General features: G+C 39.1%; 1 protein-coding gene across 2 annotated transcripts; it reads right to left on the bottom strand.

Moving 5' to 3' along the window:
* Nucleotides 1-5,840: 5,840 nt before the first annotated feature.
* Nucleotides 5,841-20,882, bottom strand: kcnk2a (potassium channel, subfamily K, member 2a). 2 transcript variants are annotated; one of them, XM_051380310.1, is made up of 9 exons: nt 20,573-20,882; nt 18,398-18,504; nt 18,115-18,227; nt 17,205-17,295; nt 16,712-16,829; nt 15,907-16,067; nt 13,329-13,515; nt 13,036-13,175; nt 5,841-8,329 (listed from the first exon to the last, which is right to left on the bottom strand). In XM_051380310.1, coding segments are annotated over exons 1-9 (1,257 nt in total). In that variant the 5' UTR covers nt 20,574-20,882; the 3' UTR covers nt 5,841-7,990. The 2 variants fall into 2 exon arrangements, with proteins under 2 accessions (XP_051236270.1, XP_051236271.1); XM_051380311.1 differs by lacking the exon at nt 20,573-20,882 and having other exon boundaries at nt 18,115-18,235; nt 18,398-18,465.
* Nucleotides 20,883-24,432: the final 3,550 nt, after the last annotated feature.

The following is a 24,432-nucleotide window of genomic DNA, read 5'->3' on the forward strand; positions in this document are numbered from 1 at the left end:
CTAAAGGATGAAGTGAAAAGGTAATGTTTTTTTTATTTTTATAGTTTACTTAGAATACAAAATACCCTCTCCTTTGAACCCTGTGTAAATGAATATGCTGCACTGTCCACTTAACTGGGAAGAGTTCTTTAAACTAATTATTGACAGATTTTCATTTTGAATTTTAGAGTTAACATATAATTTGCCAGTCCACCTTTATTTACTTCATGCCCCACAGGACATCAGACCACAATGAGCTCCTTCCAGTCCACCTTACATCTGAGTTAAAGGCAGCAAGTTATATCACCAGCAGGAGTTGGTGAGGAAACCCCAGCGGCTCTCGGCCTTTTCAATATTATAATGAAGCTCTTGATTCAGACTCCAAGTTTCAAAGCACACTTAATTAGAATTTGATCATAAAGGACACAAGCAAGTATTCTGTAATTTTACAGGAGATCTGTGGGAAACTAATGAATTTCCTCATGTTAAAGTATGGTAATTATATGGTGATTCTGTTTGGCTTCATTAGACTGCAATATAAAACTGATGAGTGGTCTGAGGACTGCTGCATCAGCAACAACTACTGTACAACGTGGCAACTTAATTGTAATTGCAGCTGCTGCATTTGAAACAGCAAAAAAACATTTGTATACAACTGAACTGAAAAAAGTAACACAGATACCTGAAATCAGCATTAAATATAATATTGTCTCCTAATGGAGGAACCTGACCAAACCCGATGTCTGCTCTCCACTTTTTAATTGAAAGCAAATTACAGACTCCCACAGCTTCTATTATTAAGTGTCCTTCATGCCGACAATACAATACACATGAGAACGGTGGCTGATGTGAAATGTCAAAAATAATTAGTGGGATTTGTGTGGGTGAACCTTTACAATGTGTCTGCTTTGGATCAATAACATTGATCTTCTCATCTGTTGTATAGATGTCAGCATTAGAAGTATTGATGTGTGCCGACCTATTGACCTCTTGTTCTTCTGTGGCAGATTTTACATTCACCTGGTTTAGATTCATATTCATAAATTCTCTCCCTGCTGGGTACTGGGTGAGGGGGCAGCCGGGCATGCTGGGTTATGGGAACAGAGAGGAGACGACACAGTCACACACCTCAGAGTGGATACAGTCCTGCTCTGATGTCTCTGGCTGGAGCTGCTAGCGGAAGCTGCGGTGCCAGAACCAACTCTGGAAGAGGACACGGAAATGAGGAGATGGGTCCACTGAGCTATGTTATCACTGGCACTCAGACTGGAGAGTGTGTGTTTGTGTATGCATGTGTGTGTGTGTCTGTCTTTAAAACTAACCGACAGACTGACTGACCGTCGATCCCCCTGCTGTATGCATGATTTGTCCCATTCTTCATCCGGCAACACTATGTAAGCAGCAGTTCTCAGGGCCAGAGGAGAGTCACTGACAGGAAGTATCGACCAGTTTTGTATGAACAGGACGGAGGGGAAAGAGACAAAGAGTTGAACCGATGCTGGTGCATTTCAGTGACTTTAAAAATGAATTTACATATTCTGCAATTATGTATCTTTTTACTGTGAGTGAGGTGTAAATTAACGGAGCAATGCACCACCTGAGTCACCATTTATAAAGTGCTTATAAGCTTAATTGTTTTGGGTTTTTTTTTTAAAGTATATTTTTTGGGCTTTTATTGCCTTTATTATAGTTGACAGCTGAAGACAGACAGGAAAGCGGGGCAGAGAGAGGGGATGACACGCAGCAAAGGGCCGCAGGTTGGACCCAAACCCTGGGCCGCTGCAGCAAGGACTCAGACTCGGTACATGGGTCGCCAGCTCTACCCACTGAGCCATCTGGGCGCCAATAAGCTTAATTTTTAATAAATCATTCACTAAGGCTTTATAGATAAACAATTATCCATTAATAAGAGTTATGGGTTGCCTATTTGTGTGTTTATTTCACCTGGTAGACTGTTTGACAGATTTAAATGTTTTTCTTATGAATGGCTTTTAACTCATTGGTAAATTCTTCATTAACCAGTAATTAAAGCTTATAAAGGGTCTCCTATTAGAATGTGGTACCAAAACATGTTCTGTATGAGCTAGGGAGAAAATTGACACTAAAACAACAGGACAACTACTAACATTTTGGGGTTTTTTTGGGTCTGGGTCTGTAACTTCAGATTGTGTGCACAGTATTTTATATTAAAGCTGACGTCCTGCCTTCATTCTTATCATCCTGGCACAGGTGTGTCTGTAAAGAAGCACTCAAGCAATTTAGTATTGTGTTTCCATGATTCTCGAGGACTTACAAGAGACAGATACCCTGACTTTTAAATTTAAGCTCCAAAATTGTTCAAATTGCAACATGTCTCAGTCTTTTGTTATGCTAACCCTATCTGGTAAACTCTTTCAAGCTCCATGCAACCAAGATAGTGCACGTGAAGTCATTTTCTCAGGCTTCACAAAGCTCCCCCAGAGTCATGGAAAACTTCATACCATTTCACAGGCTGAGCAGTACTCATCATGACTCGCAAAATTAAAATTGGTGCCCCTTTTAAAGCAGGCAGGCATTCATGACAGGCAAACATAACAGAATCTAAAAAGAAATATGAAAACCAGCACCACACAGCAGGTCTCGTTTCTTCTGATCTTTTTGGTTTTCATAAGGTGTGCATGTGATGCGTTGCCGTGCTTAAAGCCACACCGACACTGGTATCTGCAGTAGGTTAAATGAAGCACATGTCCCGTTGAAGTTGTGTTTGTCTGGTTGCTGTCAGGGGCGACCTGCCAATATTTCTGAGTCCTCTGTGAGAAGAGACAGTAATAGTGGAAACCACTAGAAAGAGGTTCAGAGAAAATATCTCAGGATAAAAAACAATGAATAAATGGCTTGGTTGAAGAAGAATTCTCACAAATGCATATTAATAGTATCGAGCATAGAGGAAGAACCCTGCCTGATCTCCTGCCCATGTTGGCTTAACTTCACACTGAAGCTACTGTATTGTATTGCCTCCCTGCACTAACTGCCTCCTCTTGGATGGAGATATAATGTTCACTTAAACACACAGAGAATGAGCTATTCTTAATAACCAGAGTCCCCAGGCTTTTTACAGCACACAGAACCTTTCTAGCAAAGAATCGCACAACTAAAAATAGAAACTGTTAGAATTAAATCAACATAAAAGCGTCTGGACGCTTCAGTTCATCTGAGTTCTGTAATTACAATGTTTTGAAACATTAACTTCCCTCAGGGAAATTACTTTCAAAGACTTCTGTTGAACAAGGATACAGAATGCTTGATACACAATATCAGCACTCTGCTCCACAAAGCTGCTTGAGAGCTTTCTGTAAAATATCAAACTATAAAGACTTTTTTTAATAAATGGAGGATTTGCAAATGTCAGCCTTTTCTAAAATCTTAATCTTGTAATTGGACCTGTAGGGAACATACTGACACAAACTGTATGAGCTGAAAAATGGTCCCATGTTATAGATCTTACAATAACAGAAGAAATCTTACAATTGCAAATGGCTTATGTCCAATAAATTATGGGTTAAGTAATTTATACTTTTAATTAAACCATAACCAGTCTTGTGGGTTCTCTCTCAACCTTGGCTGGCTAGATGGGCTCTTACAATGGATGAAATATCATGGTGAAATGAGCCAGTGTACTGTATCTGTCTGACTGTGAGCTGTTGATTCTGGTCTGTACTTCCTGCTTTGATAACTTTACCTCACGCATCATAAGACCTGCTGCCACTGGCCAGTCACAATCAGACCACTCTATCATCCAGGAAGTTTAAACACTAATGATCACTCAGTGGATCACTGCCTGTGAACTGTGTGAGAGAAGATACTGATTAATGTTCTTCCAAATATTTAATAAAACACAGTTACGGTCATTACACATCTGGGGGAAATTTTAAAACCATTGAAAACTTGATTAAATGTTATTAAATGATTCTCTATGACTTAAAATATGAATGACTAAATATAAAACATGCAAAGTTAAAGTGTTAAAAAAACATAATTAGTTATCATTTATTAATAATTTAACACTCGAAACTCAGCCAACATGCTTCATCAGGACTGTGTGGGTGTGATTTGACTAAACAATCCTCCAACTGTCCTGACATTTAATTAAAATATTGATAACTCCTGAGTTGTGCTCAGAAGTGAGTGACATCACCTTCATCAAAAGGAATGATGAAGATGGTCTAACTTCATGTTGGGCCTCATCACTCACAGTAAGAAGCAGATTGAGAAAATATATTTTAGGGGTCTTTGTGTGGTAACAAGCACATAGATGTCATATACTGAATGGCTGTTCAATAGAGGTTTTTATCATTCTTTACATAATCATCAGATTGACCTCAAATCAGGGTTATTTAAAGTCTGACACTGTATTATGTTGACATAAGTCAGTGAGTTAGTTGATTTTTAGCCTAAATTTGTTTATATTTTCACAAATTGGCACCATTAAAAGTGTGCTGAATTAGCTATTAGCACTTCTTATTTATTTATATTTTAAAAAGTACTTTATTCTTGTGTGATTTTTACATTTTATGCACCAAAGCACCAAGACAAGTTCCTTGTTAGTGTAAAAACTTACTTGGCAATAAACCTAATTCAGGTTCCTTTTTGCAATGTACACAAGAGTATACAGGCAACTATAACGCAACAGCTTTGACACTGAAGAAAACTTAAAAACTTTATGAAGATCTGGAGTTATGTGTGTTTCTCTGATTTCTAAGTGGATTTATTGACGTCTCTTTATTGGTCTTTATTGCATTTCTATGCAATGGACACTGGGAATAAGGATATAGTGTAAATTACACTGAATCTAAAATTAAATTGAAAATGGATGTCCCAAGTATCATTATGGTACAGATGATGATGTATTGTAACAGCAATGTTTGTGTTTGCAAGCACATAACTTCTGCATGTCACCGCCCTTAAGACTTTGGATTGGTTCTGCCATTCAGGTTTTTTTCAGCAACAAAAGCTAGGAGAAAGTCCTCCGTCTCTACTGAGAGAAGACAAGGGGTCTCAGATGTTTTCTGTTCCAATGATTCTGCTGTTGCTCAAATGCTTTCTGTATTATTAATACAAATGCCTCGTGTATGTTGTGTATAAGTAATTGTTTAAGTTTTTTGGTAATTGAATTCAAGTAGTTCGTTGTAACACAAAGGAATATCATTAGACTGTCATATGAGATTATTTGTCATAGAAAGGTCAGGAGAAGAACATTGTGTCTTATGATAAAGAGAATGTAATGAGTAGATAAAGATAGCTCGAATAAGAACTTCCGGTAAATCATGTGTTTCCGGTCAATTGGTTACAGTTGTGTTCAATGTGAAATGTTATACAATAAAAAGGGAGGAGAGACTGTCTCTCCTCAGTCATCTGGAAGGTGCAGCCAGTGACTCAAGCAATAAAGATGGGTAGAGATCCAGCACATTATGTCGACTTGGTATTTGATTGCCAAATTCACATCTGCTCTTAACAAGAACTAAAATTCAGGTGCCACCCCATGTGGTTACAGGTATAACCTCTGATCTTACCCATCAGTGTTATTGTATGTTACTGTCTAAATTTCTTGAATGCTATCATTAAATCCAGCACTTACACATCAAGTAAACCCTCACAACTGTACATGCTGCAGTATTTGAGCAGTGTTTTATTTCACTGCTACTATGATGTAATTCAGCATCTATGGAGTTTAAAAAATGTGTTTTGTGGAGATGGACGAGATTAGAAGCTTCTTTTGTGAGGATGGCTGTACAAAAATGACTCATTTGACACTTATTCTTCTTCTGGATGAACAGAACCAACAGCGAACATTGAGCACTTTAAAATAACACAGCAAACAGAGAAAGAATTGAAATCTGGTATATTTTCAAGTCATATATTGTTAAAAAAATCTCTGTTACATTGTGTTTGGATAAGCTCTACAGACATTATTATTATAATGCGTTCTCCCAAAATCACATCAGTGTAGAAACACTCTACAAACATACAGTTTAGAAAAATACAGTTTCCATGATCATCATCATAAAAAGCATTAATATATCTAGCACATTAGCGGAAAATGAAGAGTTAGTTTCATTTTAGCTCAGCTAAATAAGATGATCATGTAACAATGTCATCTGTTTGCTAACAAACTGAATAGCAAAGAGAGACGGCAAAGCCAGACCAACCAGCCACTACACAGTGTAATACCACTACTGTTTCCATCCAGTGTTAGTACTGAACCATACAGACTGCTATAGTTAAAGTCAAAACATCTGTATCCCATCTTTCTAACAGTCAATCTGGATGTCCAATGGGGCTTCTTAAAGACTTGTTAGGACATCCTTTAGAATTAAAAGAATCATTTCTCACAGATACAAGTCAATTAGGACTGAAAAAAGATAAAATAATTGGAAATGTACTCGATTAATATAACAAGTTTTCTGATTCTTATGAGGATTTTCACCTGCTGGTCTCAGTATATCATTGGTACAAAAGTACAAGCTGCACCACAGACTAAGTTTTCTTTGTCGTTACATTCACTAGATTGGTGTCAACCTAATCTAGCCGTCAGATACATGTATATAAATTGGTCCTGTACACATACATACACTCCTCATGTATGTGGGTAATAATCTAAGGGTTACATTCTTGCTTAAAGAGAAAGGTTTGTGTGTTAAACCGCGTAGTTGTCATCAATGCCACATAGCAACACAATCGAAGCCTTCTGATTGGATGGACTGGTTCGCTGCGGAAGCTATAGCATGTTGTTACGTTCAAAGGCTGTTAAATCAAAGTGCATTTTCAACGGCAGGCTTACACACATGGAAGAAAACCCCCTTTGTGTGTACGTGTGCGTGTGTGAAAGCTGGGCATTAAAACTGAATTTATTCTTGTACTGTAACATTGACATTTTCAGGACCTGTCAGTGTGCAAATCTGTGAATCCTGTTCAGTGAAATGCAGTTCACATAAATGAACATTTCAATGGCTCAAAGGGGCGCTGTATCATTCATATGTGACTGCTACAGAAACATTCTCTGCTTCCAGCCACTAAAACAAGTCAAACAGTCAAGTCTGTAACAATCTACGTCATCCACTGAGCATTACATTATTATAGAAAGCACAAAGTATTGGATGAACATGTGGATCCAGGCCAGCAAAACATTATGAGTGTTAACAACTGATTCAGTTTCGTTTGACTGGATGTAAACCTTATATATATACTGTCCATGATGTAAACCAACAGCATTGGGTATATAAAAACACTTTTTTCCTCAGTTGAAATAAACTAAATTGTTAGTGATAACACGTAAATAAGTATAAACACTTGTTAACTCAGTGGTCCACCTGACAGTGTGTTGTGCTTGGCCTTGGTTTGGCAAAGTAAAGAGTTTAAGGCACAGCAATGGTTTGGCAAATCTTTCTACATCCAGAGTCAGAGAGACACACTTTGACCACTTCGAACTGCATCCACCTTCTTCCTCTTCTCTAAAACAAAGAAGAGTTGGTGGCAAAGATCGTCCATTGATGTCTTCTGTGAGATGACAACATTATAAAGAGATCTAAAGAGAAGAGAAAAGGACTCACATGGCGGCCACTGGAAACCACAGTGGTCGAAATCTTTGAATAATCAGCTCTGATCAGAAGTTACACACCCTACAGTTTAAAGACAACAGATTCACAACTCTTATGTAAAGCATGTTTGAATGGTGGGAAGAAAATAAAGAAATGCAATTTTACACAAGATCAACTCATGTTTTGTATGTTCTTCTTGCTCTTTGTTTCACTGGCGGTATGAGGGTGTTGAAGTGAGAGAAAAGTGTCAAAATTCTCTGTCATGTGTTCTTTAGGCTTACGTCTCTGTAGAGGGGTGAAGATGTCCCTGCTGGGGTCACAAAAGTACCATATTCTGATTATTACTTTGTTCAAGCATCTCTGCTTTCAGCACTAGTGCCACCAATGAGGACGAATGACCTCAGAAAAATCTTAAGAAGGTGTTGACTGTCCTCTCTCTACTTGAGGTGTTCGATGACTAAGATATCTCCTCTCTCTGGGTCCAAACCGTTCATGAACAAACCTCCGTTTCTAGTCAGAGGTGTCATGAGGCCCTGCAGCCCGGCCTCCCTCTCGTTCTTATCCCGTTCATCGTTGAAATTGACCGCCACGTTCCTCTTGGGCACAGTGAGCTCAGGGGTGGGGTTGAATCCCAGCTCTGAGGACAGTTTGCGTTTAATTGAGGCGGCGCGCTGGAACTTATCGTAGATCTCAACGCTCACACGTCGCCGAGTTTCTTTGAACTCTGCTGAGACGTTAGCAGTCCACTCTGCAGCATGAGCTCGGATCTCTCCCACCTGCAGGGAGAGAGACAGGGTGAAGTAAGTAGATATACAAAAGGGATACACATGGGCGTCCAGCATGCACTGTTTCCTGTTTTGATGACAGTGTCAGTTATATGGCTTAAATATAGAATGAAATAAAATAGAGAGAAATAAAGAAGAGGACAAACAGAGTAGAAGAGAACATGAGGAACAGCATTTAGAAATAACTAGTAACTTTGACAAAGTTACTATATATTATCTCCATGTGTCAATGCACTCCCATTCAAACTGTGACAGCTCTGAAAACTTGGTGCATTCAAGGACAATCTGACATCCAAGAGTTGCCAGTCAATGACCAAATCACTTTATGCCTTTCTTCTTTTTTTGTATAACTCCATGTTATGCATCTTTCTTCTTTAATGATCTGTATAACTTCTTTTAGAGGCAGTCAGTATTTGCAGGACATAGGGTTTTGTGTTTAGCCTTTAAAAGAGAAAATACAGAGTGAGAGAGAAAGACTGAAAAGTAGAGTAAAGAGGTCACTGACCAGGAAGTCAACTGAATTACATCAACGTATCTGCATCTACGTAGGACTGTACACGGTATTCATCGGCTATGCACACACACACACACACACACACACACACACACACACACACACACACACACACACACACACACACACACACACACACACACACAGCTGAGTACACTTTAAAATAAAAACAATAGCGAGGAATATGATAATTCTATAATAAAATTATTACTATTAGAGAAAAAATTAATCACCAACTGCCATCAACAGTTATCAGTGGCTCTCCAAGTTCAGGGACTTCTGTCAATGTAAACTTAGATGTATATTTAGACTGTTTTTCTGCTATCGATCTTCATCAGTTAACTTCAATCATTTCTTCATCGAAGCCATCAACCTGTCTATTAGACCCGATCCCAACTAGGCTGCTTAAAGAAGTTGTTCCCTTAATTGGCACTTCTTTACTGGATATGATTAATCTTTCTTTATTATCAGGATATGTACCACAGTCCTTTAAAGTAGCTGTAATTAAACCCCTTCTTAAAAAGTCCACTCTTGACCCAGGGGTTTTAGCCAACTATAGACCGATTTCTAACCTCCCGTTCCTCTCTAAGATTCTGGAGAAAGTAGTCGCCAAAGAGTTGTGTGACTTTCTACATAACAATAGTTTATTTGAGGATTTTCAGTCAGGATTTAGAGCTCATCATAGCACAGAGACAGCTCTGGTTAAAGTTAATAATGACCTTCTGACTGCTTCTGACAATGGACTTGTCTCTGTACTTGTATTATTAGATCTTAGTGCTGCATTTGACACCATTGACCATGATATTCTTTTACAGAGACTTGAGCATCAAATTGGCATTAAAGGAACTGCCCTAACCTGGTTTAAGTCATACTTATCAGATCGTTCTCAGTTTGTACATGTTAACGATGAATCCTCCATAAATACTAAAGTTAGTCATGGAGTTCCACAAGGTTCTGTACTTGGACCAATACTATTTACTTTATATATGCTCCCTTTAGGCAACATTATTAGGAATCACTCCATTAACTTTCACTGTTATGCAGATGATACGCAGTTATATCTATCAATCAAACCCAATGAAATTAATCAATTATCTAAATTACAAACATGTCTTAAGGACATAAAATCCTGGATGACCTGCAATTTTCTGATGTTAAACTCAGAAAAAACCGAAATTCTTGTTCTTGGCCCCAAAAACCTTAGAGACTCATTGTCTAAAGATATAGTCACTCTAGATGGCATTAACTTGGCCTCTAGCACCACTGTCAGGAATCTTGGAGTTATCTTTGATCAGGATTTGTCATTTAACTCCCACATAAAGCAGACCTCTAGGACTGCCTTCTTTCATTTACGTAATATTAGAAAAATTAGACACATACTATCACAGACAGATGCAGAAAAACTAATCCATGCATTTGTTACTTCAAGGCTGGATTACTGCAACTCTTTATTATCAGGTTGCCCCAATAAGTCCATTAAAACGCTCCAATTAATTCAGAACGCTGCAGCACGAGTACTGACAGGAACTAGAAAAAGAGATCACATCTCTCCTGTACTAGCTTCTCTGCATTGGCTCCCTATAAAATGTAGAATTGAATTTAAAATACTCCTCCTCACCTATAAAGCTCTTCATGGTCAGGCCCCTTCATATCTTAAAGAGCTCATAGTACCCTATTACCCCACTAGAACACTACGTTCTCTGAATGCTGGGCTACTTGTGGTTCCTATAGTCTCTAAAAAGTAGAACAGGAGCCAGAGCCTTCAGTTACCAAGCTCCTCTCCTGTGGAACCAGCTTCCAGTTGTGGTTCGGGAGGCAGACACCCTCACCACTTTCAAGAGTAGGCTTAAGACATTCCTCTTTGATAAAGCTTATAGTTAGGGCTGGATCAGGTGAGTCCTGAACCATCCCTTAGTTATGCTGCTATAGGCCTAGACTATCGGGGGATTTCCCATGGTGCACTGAGCTACTCTCTTCCTCTCTCTTTCTGCACTCATTCATGTCCCTTTAATGCATGTTACTAACTCCACTTCTTCCCCGGAGTTCTTGTGCTTTCTCGTCTCGCAGGTTCTCATGGATCCTGGTGGAGCCTCCTGCCATGGTCCTGCTTGACTGCCATTGCCAATACTGTTGTTGCTGTGCACCTGTCTGTCTGTCGCTCTCTCTCTCTCTCTCTCTCTCTCTCTCTCTCTCTCTCTCTCTCACCCCAACTGGTCGAGACAGACGACCACCCACCTAGAGCCGGAGGATCTGTCCTAGGTTTCTGCCTTTTAACAGGCAGTTTTTCCTTGCCCTTGTCGCCAAGTGCTTGCTCATGGTGGTACTGTTGGGTCTCTGTAATTAATGTTAAAGAGTTCGGTCTAGACCTGCTCTATTTGAAAAGTGTCCTGAGATAACTTCTGTTATGAATTGGCGCTATACAAATAAAATTGAATTGAATTGAATTGAATTGAATATGTGTGACTGTGTGTCTGTGAACAGAGCATGATGTTAGCTGCCACATTTCTTATCTGGCTCCTGAAGCTGAAATATTTGAATATAAAAAATGAACTCAAGTAAATAGAGTTACATTCTCCGAGAACTGACTGTGCTGTCACACTGAGTCTAATTTTCAGATCAATTTGTCTGTCTTCAGAAAACCACAGAATCTGATATGAACAGTTTCACTCTGCTACACCAGACAGACAATTTTCTCGATATATTTAGTCTGACATGAGGCCACAAAATCCGTCAATAAGAATTGACTAAAACATTGTTTAGGACTTTGTCTGTAGGGACCGATCTACGTATCAGATTGCAGATTAGACAGTGAACCTATGAGGTTGATTACAAAAATGTTTTTGCCTCTGACACTAAAAAAAAAAGATTTCCATGTACAAGTAACATTAGAACTTAATCACAGTGAGAGAAAACTATAATGAACATACGTTACAACACAGTATCATGCCACTTAATGGCAGGGCAGACCAATTACTACCAATGCATACAGCCAAGTCCTCCAGTGTTGTTTCTGTTTTCATTAATAAATTATACACTTTAAGTAAATCCACTTCTCTCAAAATCTAAATAAGGGGAAGTTAATAAAACACTGACAGACGGGCACAGAGACAGACAGAAGAGAAAAAGCAGTCAAAAGAAAAAGTGAACCTCTGGCTTGTTTAACCAGGATATTTATGGGACATTATCATGCTTCAGTTTTATCCTAATAGCTCAACAAATGGGGACTTGAGCAGCCTCAGAGCCATTCTGGTATCAATCACTTCAGGGCAAAAAAGAACACTGCGCTCACACACCTCAAATACTGCCTCTACTTCTAACTATATCACAGTGCCTGATGATAATAACACACACACATTTACAGGTCAGTAATATTATAGCGTTTACAGCAGGACTTCAGCATGAGAACCCATGGGGAGCATTAGTGAACACACAAACACACACACTGCATCATGAATTACCACTTAAGAGCTGCAGTTGCAAACCAGTATCATTCAACTAATCATGTTTATCTAATGGGTACGCCATGTCATGTCATCATGTTCTTTTCAAACATACAAGTCTTGTTCCCCAAAACTCTCATATGAGAATATATTTATTAGTTAAGAACTGGCTAAAATGGATGACCAAATCTTTATTCACTCTAACCTACAACCAAAACTCAAACACCAGTGAAATCTAAAACAAAGGAGTGGACTGATTCTGGAGGGAAATCTGAAGGTTTTTCAATTAAGGGCTCTTGTGAAAACATCCAGATGTTCCTTTTCATTTTCTCATATTTTGAGCACCACTGTAGGGCTATAGATACATTTTCTAATAAGAACATCATCACAGGTTGTGCAAATCACCTCTTTCACTCTCTCTCTGGAGATGCTCACAGTAATTGTCTACGACTGTGTTTATGTGTTTGGATGGCAGACAGTCGATTGGATTAGAAAACAGTCTTATCTTTGAAATGAAGTTAAGCAGAGGGCAAAAGTTGAGGCGGGGACATGGCACTGTAACAGGACAGCAAGAATAACCTGTGTGTCACTATGCTGAAAGAGTGACGTCAAGGAAAGAGAGAGAGATACAGAAGGTGGAAGCACCAACAGATAAACAGGTATACAGAGAGAAAAAGAAAAAAGTGACAAAGGAGTTGCATAGGAAATGAATGAAGTAGTAAATGAAACCATCAGTCTCGTACCTCTTCTTTCGTCCTCTTAGAGATGACTCTGAGCCAGTCTCCTATCATGCTGAGGATGGCAGCAAAGTAGGCTAGCCCCACCAGAATCCAGAACCATACAACTGGTTTATAGTAATCTAAGTACTCTATTTCTGAACCACCTAGAGACAGAGGCAGACAGAGACAATGACTGTGATACATCCAGTAAAATCCAAAACAATCTGCCTGATGAGATATACAGGCATGATGCAGAGGCAGAACGATTTAAAGTGTCTGTCTGTGTTGGTATTAAATCCCTGGCTTTGTGTATGTACCTGCCACAAAGTCTCCAAATCCTATGGTGGTTAGTGTGATGACCACAAAGTAGAGGGACTCCAGCGCAGACCAACCCTCAATGTGTTTAAAGATGGCTGCTGGGAGCGCCACAAACAGCAGGCAGCCAAACAACACAAACATCAGAGTGGAGATGACGCGGATCTTTGTCTGAGTGATGTCCCAGTGCTGCAGCAGAGAGAGGAAGAAGCAGAGACAATGAGCAATATGATAGTTACAACTGAAATGATGTTCAAACCACAGCAATGTGCCAAACGTTGTGGGCCTACTGATTCTGGTGCTACAGAGTCTACAGTTATGCTAGTGACTCTGTGAGGATGTACTTAGGCACAGCAATGCTTTGTGCTAAATACTAACATGCACACAGTGACAAAGCTATCAATGTACAAAACACTAACACATATTTTCATGTCCAGGTGCTCAGTTTCTCTTTCACAAGGACTCAAATTGCTGTAGAATAAAAAAAAAAGCTTTTTCTTAGAAAGAGTGAGTCCAAAATGGCTCTTCGTCAGGTAAAGTATCTGTTGCAAGTACTTGTGAAACAGAAATCAGAGTGACAATGCTGACATACTGCAGGTGCAATGTTTGCCATGTTCACTGTCCAATTTTAGCATGTTAGCATGCTAACAGTAGCACTAAAGACGAAGTTCAGCTGAGACTGATGGGTCATGTCATTAGTTTTGCAGGTATATTTGGTAATAAACCAAAATGAATTTTAATGATGGTGTTAGATGAAGTTAGAGGATAATCAAACTTATTTCATAGCGAATAATTCAATTGTTTTGAGACATTTCACTTGAAACCAAATGTTACACTGATGTGGCTCTAGAGGAAAAGTAAGATGATCACCAAATCAAAACAAACTGCCTGTACAAAATTTAATGGCAATCTATCCAATAGTTGTTGAGATATTTCAGTCTGATACAGATACATTGCACAGTACATTGCTGAAAAAAAGAAAACTGCTTTTGAAGTGAAATAGTAAAACAGCCAGACGCTGTCAGGAGTAATAGCATTATTCCATAAATTGGTCCCCTGGGTGCTGTTGGAAAGAAAAGACATTCACAGTATTCACTGAGGATAGTGCTGCAGTCTCACACAAGCTGGGAACAGAGCAATAAGGCTTTAACAAACACACACAAACACACGCTTACACAATTAACTTTTGTCCTCTGTCCTCAGCCTTAATCATAATATTCATTACTGAGTCTCTCGGGTGCCCTGAGAGCAGCAGAAGGAGCAAATCATTCTAAGTTACACATCTAGATTTCTGCTCATTTCATTCAAGATCGTAAAGGAAATCATTCACAACAGCAACTTCAAAACTTAAACACAAACTGTGTGAGCTTTGTTTATCTTATTGGGGTCTGCAGGTTCATTAATGTTAATGCTGAAGTCACACAGCCTAATTTTCAGCCTGACCCATCTCATCCTTAAAGCAAAGATTTCAGACAGTATGACAAATAAATTAAACAAACTGAAAATTGTCTACAGTTTAGACTACAAGGAGACTTGCTTCACATTCAGATAGTTTTCAAACCCTAAATAAGACCCTATAATGAGAGACTATACAGTATACACTCAGTTTGAGCCGTGGAGTCGATCAACCTACTTTACCTGCTTTAGCTTTACACCCAAATTTAGCTTTTAAATCAAAACTAGCAATCATTAACAGTTTATGAATAGAAACCCTCTCAGTCAATCAGCAGGAGAATTATTCATTAAAATGTAAATTCAGGTCAAAGGTTTTGTTCGCACTGCATCTAAAGTGTGCAGGCACATGGAGCATTTACACACACATAGCACACACACACACACACACACACACACACACACACACACACACACACACACACACACACACATACATATATACATACATACTGTGAGCTCTAAACTGTATTAAAAATGTACATTTTTACTATTTATGGCCAATGTCTGTCTTTTGTCATGGTTTCTAAACCAGCTCAGCCGGCAGACAATACTGTTTAAAACGTCATAAATGCAAAAGATCAATGACACAAAGGGTTAAAAGCCAAGCTGACCTTGTTACTGAAAACTCGATCATCTGGGTTTAATTCCCCTTGGGCAACTCAGAAACAGTAAATGTATGAAAACCATGACACTGCAAGGTCTTTTCATTAAAACCTTCAAACAATGAGAAAAAGACATCTCTGAGGAGCTCAGTCTACCAAATTATTTATGGTAATGGTATATTTTTACATCAATGTGACAAATCAAATTACATATACAGTACATATAAATATATATATATAAATATATACACGTGATTTAAACCATATCGCCTCCCCTTGACACGTGTGGTAAAATCAGTGCATATAATGGTAGTTAAATCAGAAGTCGCTCTTTGTAAATATGATCTAAAAGGGCTTGTGTGGGTGAGGAAATAGTTGAGAGTGCTTTGATGTAAATTATTCAGGGTAGCCTATGCAGACTTGCCGCCTGCAGACAATAAACTTGTAGAAACTCTTCTGTGAAATACAGTATTTGTGTGTCCATCCGCTCTATGAGTTTTTGTGTATATTACTCAAGACTCACCACAAACATTTTCTCCACTCTGGCGATGCCCTTGCCAAATATGGTGCCGAGCTGATCTCCTACACCAGCCAAGAGAAAGCCAAACAGCGGTATCCCTAGCAACGCATAGACTATGCAGAAGATCTTTCCACCTTCTGTGTGGGGAGAGATGTTCCCAAAACCTGCAGAGAGGGAACAGGAAGAAAAAGAGACTGTCAACAAAACAAAAGAAGCAAACGGAAGAGAAGGGTAATAATAAGCGCAGTGTGAGAGAGATCAAGAGTGAAAGAATGTAGTGCAGACATGCACACACACCCACACACACACACACACACACACACACACACACACACACACACACACACACACACACACACCTACACATGCTTGCACACACAGTAGATTTATGGACATGGAGACGGCACTGAGTACTAGTTTGATTATATCCAGGAAGCAGATATAGAATCAGTGAGCCACCACTTGTCACTTTTCACAGCAGGAAGTCATGTTACATAACTGACCATAACAGCTTAATTTAGGAGTGTGCCCCTAAATGCATATATAACACATTCAACACAACTTGAAAAGATGTTTAAATTATTTGAAATTATACCGTAATACATGCTTACATACTAAAGATGGTAATACATCATACAAATACACATTTACATCATAAAAACGTCAGCAGGTGGTTGTTCTTTAATCAGTCTGATGGTCTGAATCAACACAGAGATGTTGTCTGTGTGGGTGTGTGTGTGTGTGTGTGTGTGTGTGTGTGTGTGTGTGTGTGTGTGTGTGTGTGTGTGTGTGTGTGTTTATGTCCTACCGATGGTTGTGATGACAGTCCCAGCAAAGAAGAAAGCCGAGCTCAGGTCCCACAGGCTGCTGTGGTTGGTCAGTGTCCCTGCAGGGTTGACTCCTGAACGGATCGCAGACACAACTTGCTGGAGGGGGGAGAGAGAGATAGAGAGAGATTTGTGTTTCAGATCAACAGGTATAAAAAAGTGACAATAGATTTTACCTTAATTGTGTTACTTTCTTGCAAATATGTAATACATGAATTAAATACTATAAATAATACTATTATGAAACATTTAAGTAAGTGCTTTTGAGCCATTCTTGTAGCAGAGCAGGAAGGAACGTGTTTTCCTGCTTGGCTGTCTAAGGAATTAAAGATGAAAATATATACAACTTGAGATGACTCCTACAGTGAAACTGTAGGAGCTGTCCAAGGTGCTGAAACCACTGCCTCTGTGCTGAAATACAACTGTGTACAGCGTACATAACTTGTATCCTTTTTTATAAGTAGTAAGTCTCACCTTAACCAGCTCCTCCAGCTGGCTCTGGTTGACACAGGAGTGTCTGGACAGGAACTCCAGCTTCTGGGACAGGATGGCCAAACGCTGGGCACTAAGAGAGAGAAAGCAGAAAAAGAAAAAGAGGATGAGAAATATTTGTTGTTGGGTCTTTTACAGAGTCCTCCCTTCTCAAAACCCTTATTTGAAAAGGGTTGGCAGAGTTTGCTGATCGATGCCTGTACAGTAAAGTCTGCTAAATTAAAAAGTCCTGATTCTGTGTGAAAATGACCAGACTTTTGAGAGTTAAACTGAAGCTAGTGTAAAGATTTCAGAATAACACTAATGCTCATACTTCTATACTGCAGTTGTCTAGTAGAGTTCAATACCAGGTTTTTCCTCTATGGTGGAATTACTTAATTTCAATCTTTATTTAACTGTGGGAAACTCGACAGCCCCAGAGTCATTTGATGAAAGAGTTAAGTAAAACTGGATGCAGTCTGTGTTCCTGCCTAAAGCATAGAGACTGAATTATAGAGGCCCAATTATTGAATCCTGTGGGACACATTATGGTGATCCACTCAAATTAATTTTAACCAGGTGCAGAGCCACTGCCTTTTAGATACATCTTGACCTAACACAGTCAATGAAGAATTACTATTCTTATTCAGACAAACATCAGAGTTTTAGAGGTAGAATAGTGCCATTAAAAAACTATTTACATTTAAAAGGTTAACAACCTTTCAATGCATCCATATGGCACCTTTTAAAAGAGGCTTAATACCAGCAAGAAATGCCTAAAAGTAGCGAGCAATTTACAGCTAATAGATAGAATAGAATAGAATATCAATAACAGTGGTATGATGGGTGAATAGATGGGTGAACAAGAGGGTGGATAGACAGACAGACAGGTTGAAATATATAACCTGCCTACCTCTCGTGAGGCTGCTCCAGGGATCTGAAGACTGCTGCTCCCATCACCAGGTACAGAACCACCAAAAGAAAGATGGCTGACACCGTCTTCCATTTCATCACTGTGGCAACCACCTACAACACTTCAACTGATCAATCAACCCACATACCTACAGGAGGTCTCCTACAAATTACTTACAATAAAGCCAAAACAACATGTTAGCTGAGTTTTTTCCTCACTATGGAGTAACCACATTGTGAAAGAATAAATAAAGAATTACTTTTAATATCTTGACTTTTCTCACCTCACTTTCCTCCCGGGGAGTCAGTGTGATTGGCTTTGTGGAGAAGGAGAGGCGGGGCTTGGTGTTGTGAGTGGCGGATTTAGGGTCCAATAAGTCTGGTGCTGCCACTGTCAAAGGAAATAAGAAAATGGCATTGAGTTCTTTTTTTCCCTCCACACTTTCCCCCCTCCTGTCTTTCCTCTCTTGCTCTGGTCAAACACATTTAGTGGTTAATTTTAGAAGTCCTTATAAATAAATCACCAATGAGGTCTTTAAATGGCCTTTAAATGCTAACACTGAAACAAGTAGTTGAGAATAAAAGGTATGCTGAAAGCAAGAGGGAAGAGAAAGAGGGGCATGAGAGTTGGATGCATCTTTAATGTAAATCTGAAGTCTTTAGTTTGTGAATGAACTGCGTTTATACATTTTAAGCAGATAATTTAGGTGTGTTGTTATTTCTGTTTGATCTTCAGCTTCTGTAAACCAGGTTGGGTTGATCATCTTCACTACATTTATGTACTGAATGTGTTGTGTTTTAATTGAAATCAGATTAAAATGACTGTAAGTATGGAGAGAAGAGAGAAGGTGAATACTACTTGAGTGATACTTGACTGGCAGACATAATAAGAAAATTACAGATATCACATTAATGTAAAGGCCAAACACTGTCAGATACCATCACAGTAATTTGGAAATAAGGAAAAATGTAACGTCCCTGTTCGTACAGTGTTATGCCCGACTGTGGCGGACAGTGTCAGATGCTCCAGAACAATCAGAAGGTTTGCAGATATCCTGCGTCTTCTAATGAAATATAAGCAATCAGGCCAATAACAGTTATAAAACAACAATTACAAATTGAGCTACTTTTTATTAAACAATGATGACAAGCCAACTTCTCTCGTGCTATTTCATTTGAGTCTGCTGGGGGGGGGGGGGGTCACTATAGATGGCTAATCTGATTAAAGGGGGGGGGGCCTTTGCCACTCTGGTGGCCCTGCCTATTGCACAGCCCGGGTATGAACGTGTGTGTTCATGTGTGAGTGTGTGCATGAGTGTGTGTGTATATGAGATGTCTAGAGAGGGGAATGAATGGAGGGGGAGAGAGAAAAGAGCAGCAGAGAGGAGGGGGGTGGACTGGAGGCAGAGCGTGTTCAGGATCGCTCAGATAGAAGGAAAGAAAGGAGGAATTTTGACAAAAATAAAGAAAAATTATGAAAAGTGATGCTTCATTTGGGCAGAGAGGACATCATCTCCTTTTTTTTTTTTGCTGCAAACCCCCAAACTAACATTATATCAACAGGCAGGATAACAATCAAATTATATCTGATACTTGTGGTTTCTTTTTAAACCATGAAACAAACTACACTGCACAATATATTACCCCCAAATGAACATCTGTATTGTAGTCCACATTCCTGACACAATATGATTTTCACAAACTGAGATACCTTTCACAAGCATTGATTTATGCATTTTTCTTTAGATTCAGTCTTTATACTGAATGCACAAAATGTTATTAGAACGGTAATGAAAAAAGGTCAAAAGCACTCAAGTTGATTACCTTCCACATAAAGGTTGGACCAAAACATTCCCAGTACGTGCTGGTGAATGGACTTTTATCAGGGTTACCTTAGAAGCACTTCATGTTCACACTCTTTTTCACAACAAACATCTCAGTCACTACTTTTATAAATGTCAAAGTTATGAAGGATGCTAAGCTTTAGACAGATTTTTCATATGAAATATCAGAATAATTGAATAACTGAATAGCTGAAACTCCAGATGTTTAGTTGCTTTTGAGAAACATTTTGGTTGGTTGTCTGTTGAAATAAATATTTAATGGAGTCAAACAAACATGCAGTGAGTGTGGCTGTGCAGGAAGCAGAGCTGCTGGAGTCACAGATAATCTCTCTCTCTCTCTCACACACACACACACACACACACACACACACACACACACCTTCACCTCTCCTCTCTCACTGAGTAGGAAGACTTATGGAGCATCTTTAATTAGCTTGCATGATATTATTTATTTTACCACATATGCATTTTTTAATGTTACATTAAAACTCTCATTGAAAAACGTGTGTTTGTTAACAGTACAGACAGTTTAAAAGTGAGCAGTGGTATTCTGAAACTTGCTCACATTTGTCACCAGATTATGAATAAGTTTCAGTTCTCTCTCTGTGTACTTACTCCTTGTTGCCTATCCGATGCCCTCCGCTCTCCTCTTCTCCTCATCCGACGCTCTCACTGCGTTAAGGGGAATCTTTCCTCCTCTGCGTGTCTCCTCCCTGCGGTGCTGAAGCGGGGCGACGAACAGGCGCTCCGTGTTTCTTCTGCTCCTCTCCTCTACTTTTACCGCTGGTCGGACACCGATGCTGCGCTTCAACTTGGTAGTTTTATTGCATCCGCATGTCACTGCAAAGAGCTTTCTCTGGTTGTTCTCTCTTTGTCCTCCTCCTCTCTCAGCTTCAAAGCATCCACTCAGCTCCGTCTGCGCTCCCGCTTTTGAGCGCACGGGTGGAGCGGTGGGATAACAGCGGGAGGAAGGAGGAGGAGGAGGAGAGGGGTGGAGAAAGGATGGGAGGGGGTGGAGGTGCGAGACACAGGGGGGTGGTCCAGAGACCAGAGAACTGTACTGGACACTAAAACAGTGCTTCCCAACCTTTTATGGTTTGTGACAATGAGTTACAAGTTGAATGTGTTGCATGAAGTGTGAACAGCTCCTCCAAAGAGTAATTTTACTTTTAAAACTCATCAAATTGTTTCATCTGTATAATTGTTGGCGGTCAGGAGAGGTAAAACTATACAACTTTTTGCACAAAAAATACAAATGTTTGTATAGCAGAACCATTACAAGTGTCGCAACCCTTCAATTAACCTTCTGAAGGGTCTCAACCTCCAATGGGAACCTCTGTCCTAAAGACCAAAGCCACTGTTTGGAAGATGTCTGATATGGATGGATGGATATAAGCTGAAGATTTGAACTTTTCCTTTAACCTTTTCAAGATCATCTGCACAGCTACAGTTAGTTTTCTTTATTACATTTTGTATGGACTGTAGATCTCTATTGGTACACCATCATAATGGTTAGGACCTTAAATATGTAGTATTTGATGTGTGCTGGGCGGGATGGTTGTTTCCTTGTGCTTTCCACTGGAAAACAAAACAATCCACGGTTAGTCCAGTGTGATTATACAGTAGCATGGGACTTATGCAATGGAAATGTTCTCTAAATGTTTAACCAGTATAGGTACTGTAAACTCACTGAGTGAACACAAAGCTGGTTTATTATCGCAGCCATTCCCTGCAATCACACACATCTTATTTGCTCGAGGATATTGACCTATATTGCCATGGTCACAATTTCAATCCAGACTTCTTATTTTATGTGTTTTTCTGGAAAGATCAGAATCAGAAGAACAGGCAAAAGACAGACAGAGAAAAGAAGAAGCACTTTCATGACTGTGTGGGTGTGTTTGAAAGAGGCGTAAACACGATTGAGAGAAAAACAGCCAATTATTCAATCAGTCAACCACTCAGTGCTTATTTATTAGTGTCATACACACACTTTTGTTTCTCTTGTGGATCGGTTTCTACAGAGGAGACAGGAAGGGAGGTGAGAGGGGACAGGTTGAATGACAAGTGTGTTAGTCCACCGAGGTGAATGTGCAGAAATAAGCATCATGTTATGTAAAGTTAAATAGAAACTGAGTAAGTTTCCTCGCCAACAAGTGGAAGCTGTGTGAGACCCTCTGACTGAAACAAAAGTTGACAACTTACTGAGTTAAAGACTGTAATGTATGTCTGTGTGTGTGTGTGTGTGTGTGTGTGTGTGTGTGTGTGTGTGTGTGTGTGTGTTGTTGTTGTTGATGATTGAAACAATCAAATGGATGAATCACAGCCTGCTGTTCACAGACCAATTAAGGCCCTGAAGGTGTAGAGGCAGGATTGATGTGTGTAGAAGGAGGTGTTTGTATACTTACAGTATCATTCCCCTCCATGCCTCCCTATTCATATTTCAGTTTTTGTAGGTGAAAACCTACTCTAATTTAATTTAAGCACAGTATTCTCAGCTGCTTTCTGGGCTCCTCTTTCAAATTTACATATTTAAATTTTTTTCTGATTTCTATGAGCTGACAGTCCATAATGAACTCAGTCTGGTATCATCCATCTCTCATGCTTTACTGGTCTTGCTCTCTTTCCTTTTCTTTCCATGCCTCCCTCCTTTCCATTCTTCTCTTCCCTCGCTATGTCTCTCAGCTCCTGATGAGAACTTAATAGCAGTTTAAATGTTCATGTTTCCACCTCATGACTCCAACATCTAAACATTAATTACACGCCTATTTATACAGCTAAAGATAGAAACTGTGCGTGTGGCTTTCTGCATCTGACTGAGTGTGTGTGGGTTAGATGATGTGTCATTGTTGTATAAGTTGAATGCCTACTAACATGTACATGTACTTTTATTGTGTGTGTGTGTGTGTGTGTGTGTGTGTGTGTGTGTGTGCGCGTGTTACTGAGAGAACATAACAAGAGTCACGGTCTCGCCTCACCTGTCTAAATTTGTTGCACACCTGCTGCTTAGTGTGGGCAGATGACAAACATAGATGTGTCACTGTTCTCTTACCTTGTGCATTACCTGCTGGTCAGTGTAGTCTTAACTGAATAATGCCTAAACATCTTATTATATTTTAGTAGGTATCAATAAAGGTACGTTTTTCTACTATATTGAGTACATCAGTTCAAAGAGACTGTCACTGTACTGGACTGTGTTGGAGAATTGTTTAGTACAAGCACAAACAAATCTTTATCAATTAATTTTTATAGTGAACTGATTCCGCTGAATCACTATTGTCACTTACTGAGTCACTTATAGTGAGACCTTTTTAGTTAAAGAGGGAGTGGGTCCTTTTCTATGGAGGCCGCCATGTTAAACCACCATATTTCTACAGTAGCCCAGAAAGGACAAACCAAATCTTAGCTCTAGAAAGTGACTTTCGCATTTTGGCAAGTTTTGAGGCTACAGTAGTTCGTCCTCCATGCTTAGAAGGCTGTATTCAAATGGTTGCAATCTGCTACTAGATACACTGAATCCTGCACACTGGTGTATAATATATATTCTGAAATGGGGCATTCCGCACAGTGGGTACTTTTACTTTTCGTACTTTTAGTATATTTTGATGCTAATATGTTTGTGCATTTTGAATTTTAAATAGAAAAAAAATAACACTTTTTGATTGATGAATGTAGGTTTTAGATTTCAACTCTAAATTTTGCTTTATTTGTGCAATCAATCATAGTGAACATCAAGTTAATATATCTTCAGTGATCAGAGAGTGAGTGAAAATTGCAAATGCAAAGTGATCTTTAGTATTTGCTATGCACAGCATCCTTAACTACCAGTCAAGGTATAAGTGCAAACAAACACATAAAGTTTAAGGACTTTACTAAATCAACTATATAACCACGTACCAAGGGTGAATAAAGGGTAGCTACACGTCAAATAACTATTGAAAGCACTGCCAGCGTCTGTTTTCCAGATCATGCCTCACCTGCTCTTGAGTCGATCACATGTCTTGATACTTTATTTTCTCATGTAAACTGTCTGAATTAGTACATTTTCACATACTTTTAATCTTCAGATTATATAATACTTAAGCACGTTTGCCAATTCAATTGAATCTAATATGTAATATAAAATATCTTAATTTTCTCTCAGTTAATTTATATGTCTACTCCACACAGGGTGGTCCTCTGAGTGAAACAATACTGATGACTAACACTTGACAGAAATATTATTTCAGTTGTGTTTTTCGTGCTTGTGTGTGAGCTGTGTCTCGTGCTGCAGCAGCTAATTTAGAAATTAATAGCAGTCATTCTGGTGTATGTTAATCAATGATGCTGATACTTAGTCACAGTCAATTTACAAAGCAGTGACCAAATATAGAACTCTCATTTCAGCTTATTTTCCCATAATTTGTTATAGTCTTATGCAGTCTGTCTGAAGGCTAAAAACAATACAAATGCAAACATTCTCCTGCTACAGAAAA

The sequence above is a fragment of the Dicentrarchus labrax genome, unplaced genomic scaffold (genome assembly GCF_905237075.1).
Source record: "Dicentrarchus labrax unplaced genomic scaffold, dlabrax2021, whole genome shotgun sequence".
Lineage (NCBI taxonomy): Eukaryota > Metazoa > Chordata > Actinopteri > Moronidae > Dicentrarchus > Dicentrarchus labrax.

Bases quoted from the DNA above. Each gene is read 5' to 3' on its own strand.
- kcnk2a (XM_051380310.1), bottom strand. The intron at 16,068-16,711 runs GTAGGACATAAA...CCCTCTCTGCAG, and splicing joins GACTGTCATCACAACCATCG to GTTTTGGGAACATCTCTCCC. The intron at 13,516-15,906 runs GTGAGTCTTGAG...TCTCTGCTGCAG, and splicing joins GAGTGGAGAAAATGTTTGTG to CACTGGGACATCACTCAGAC.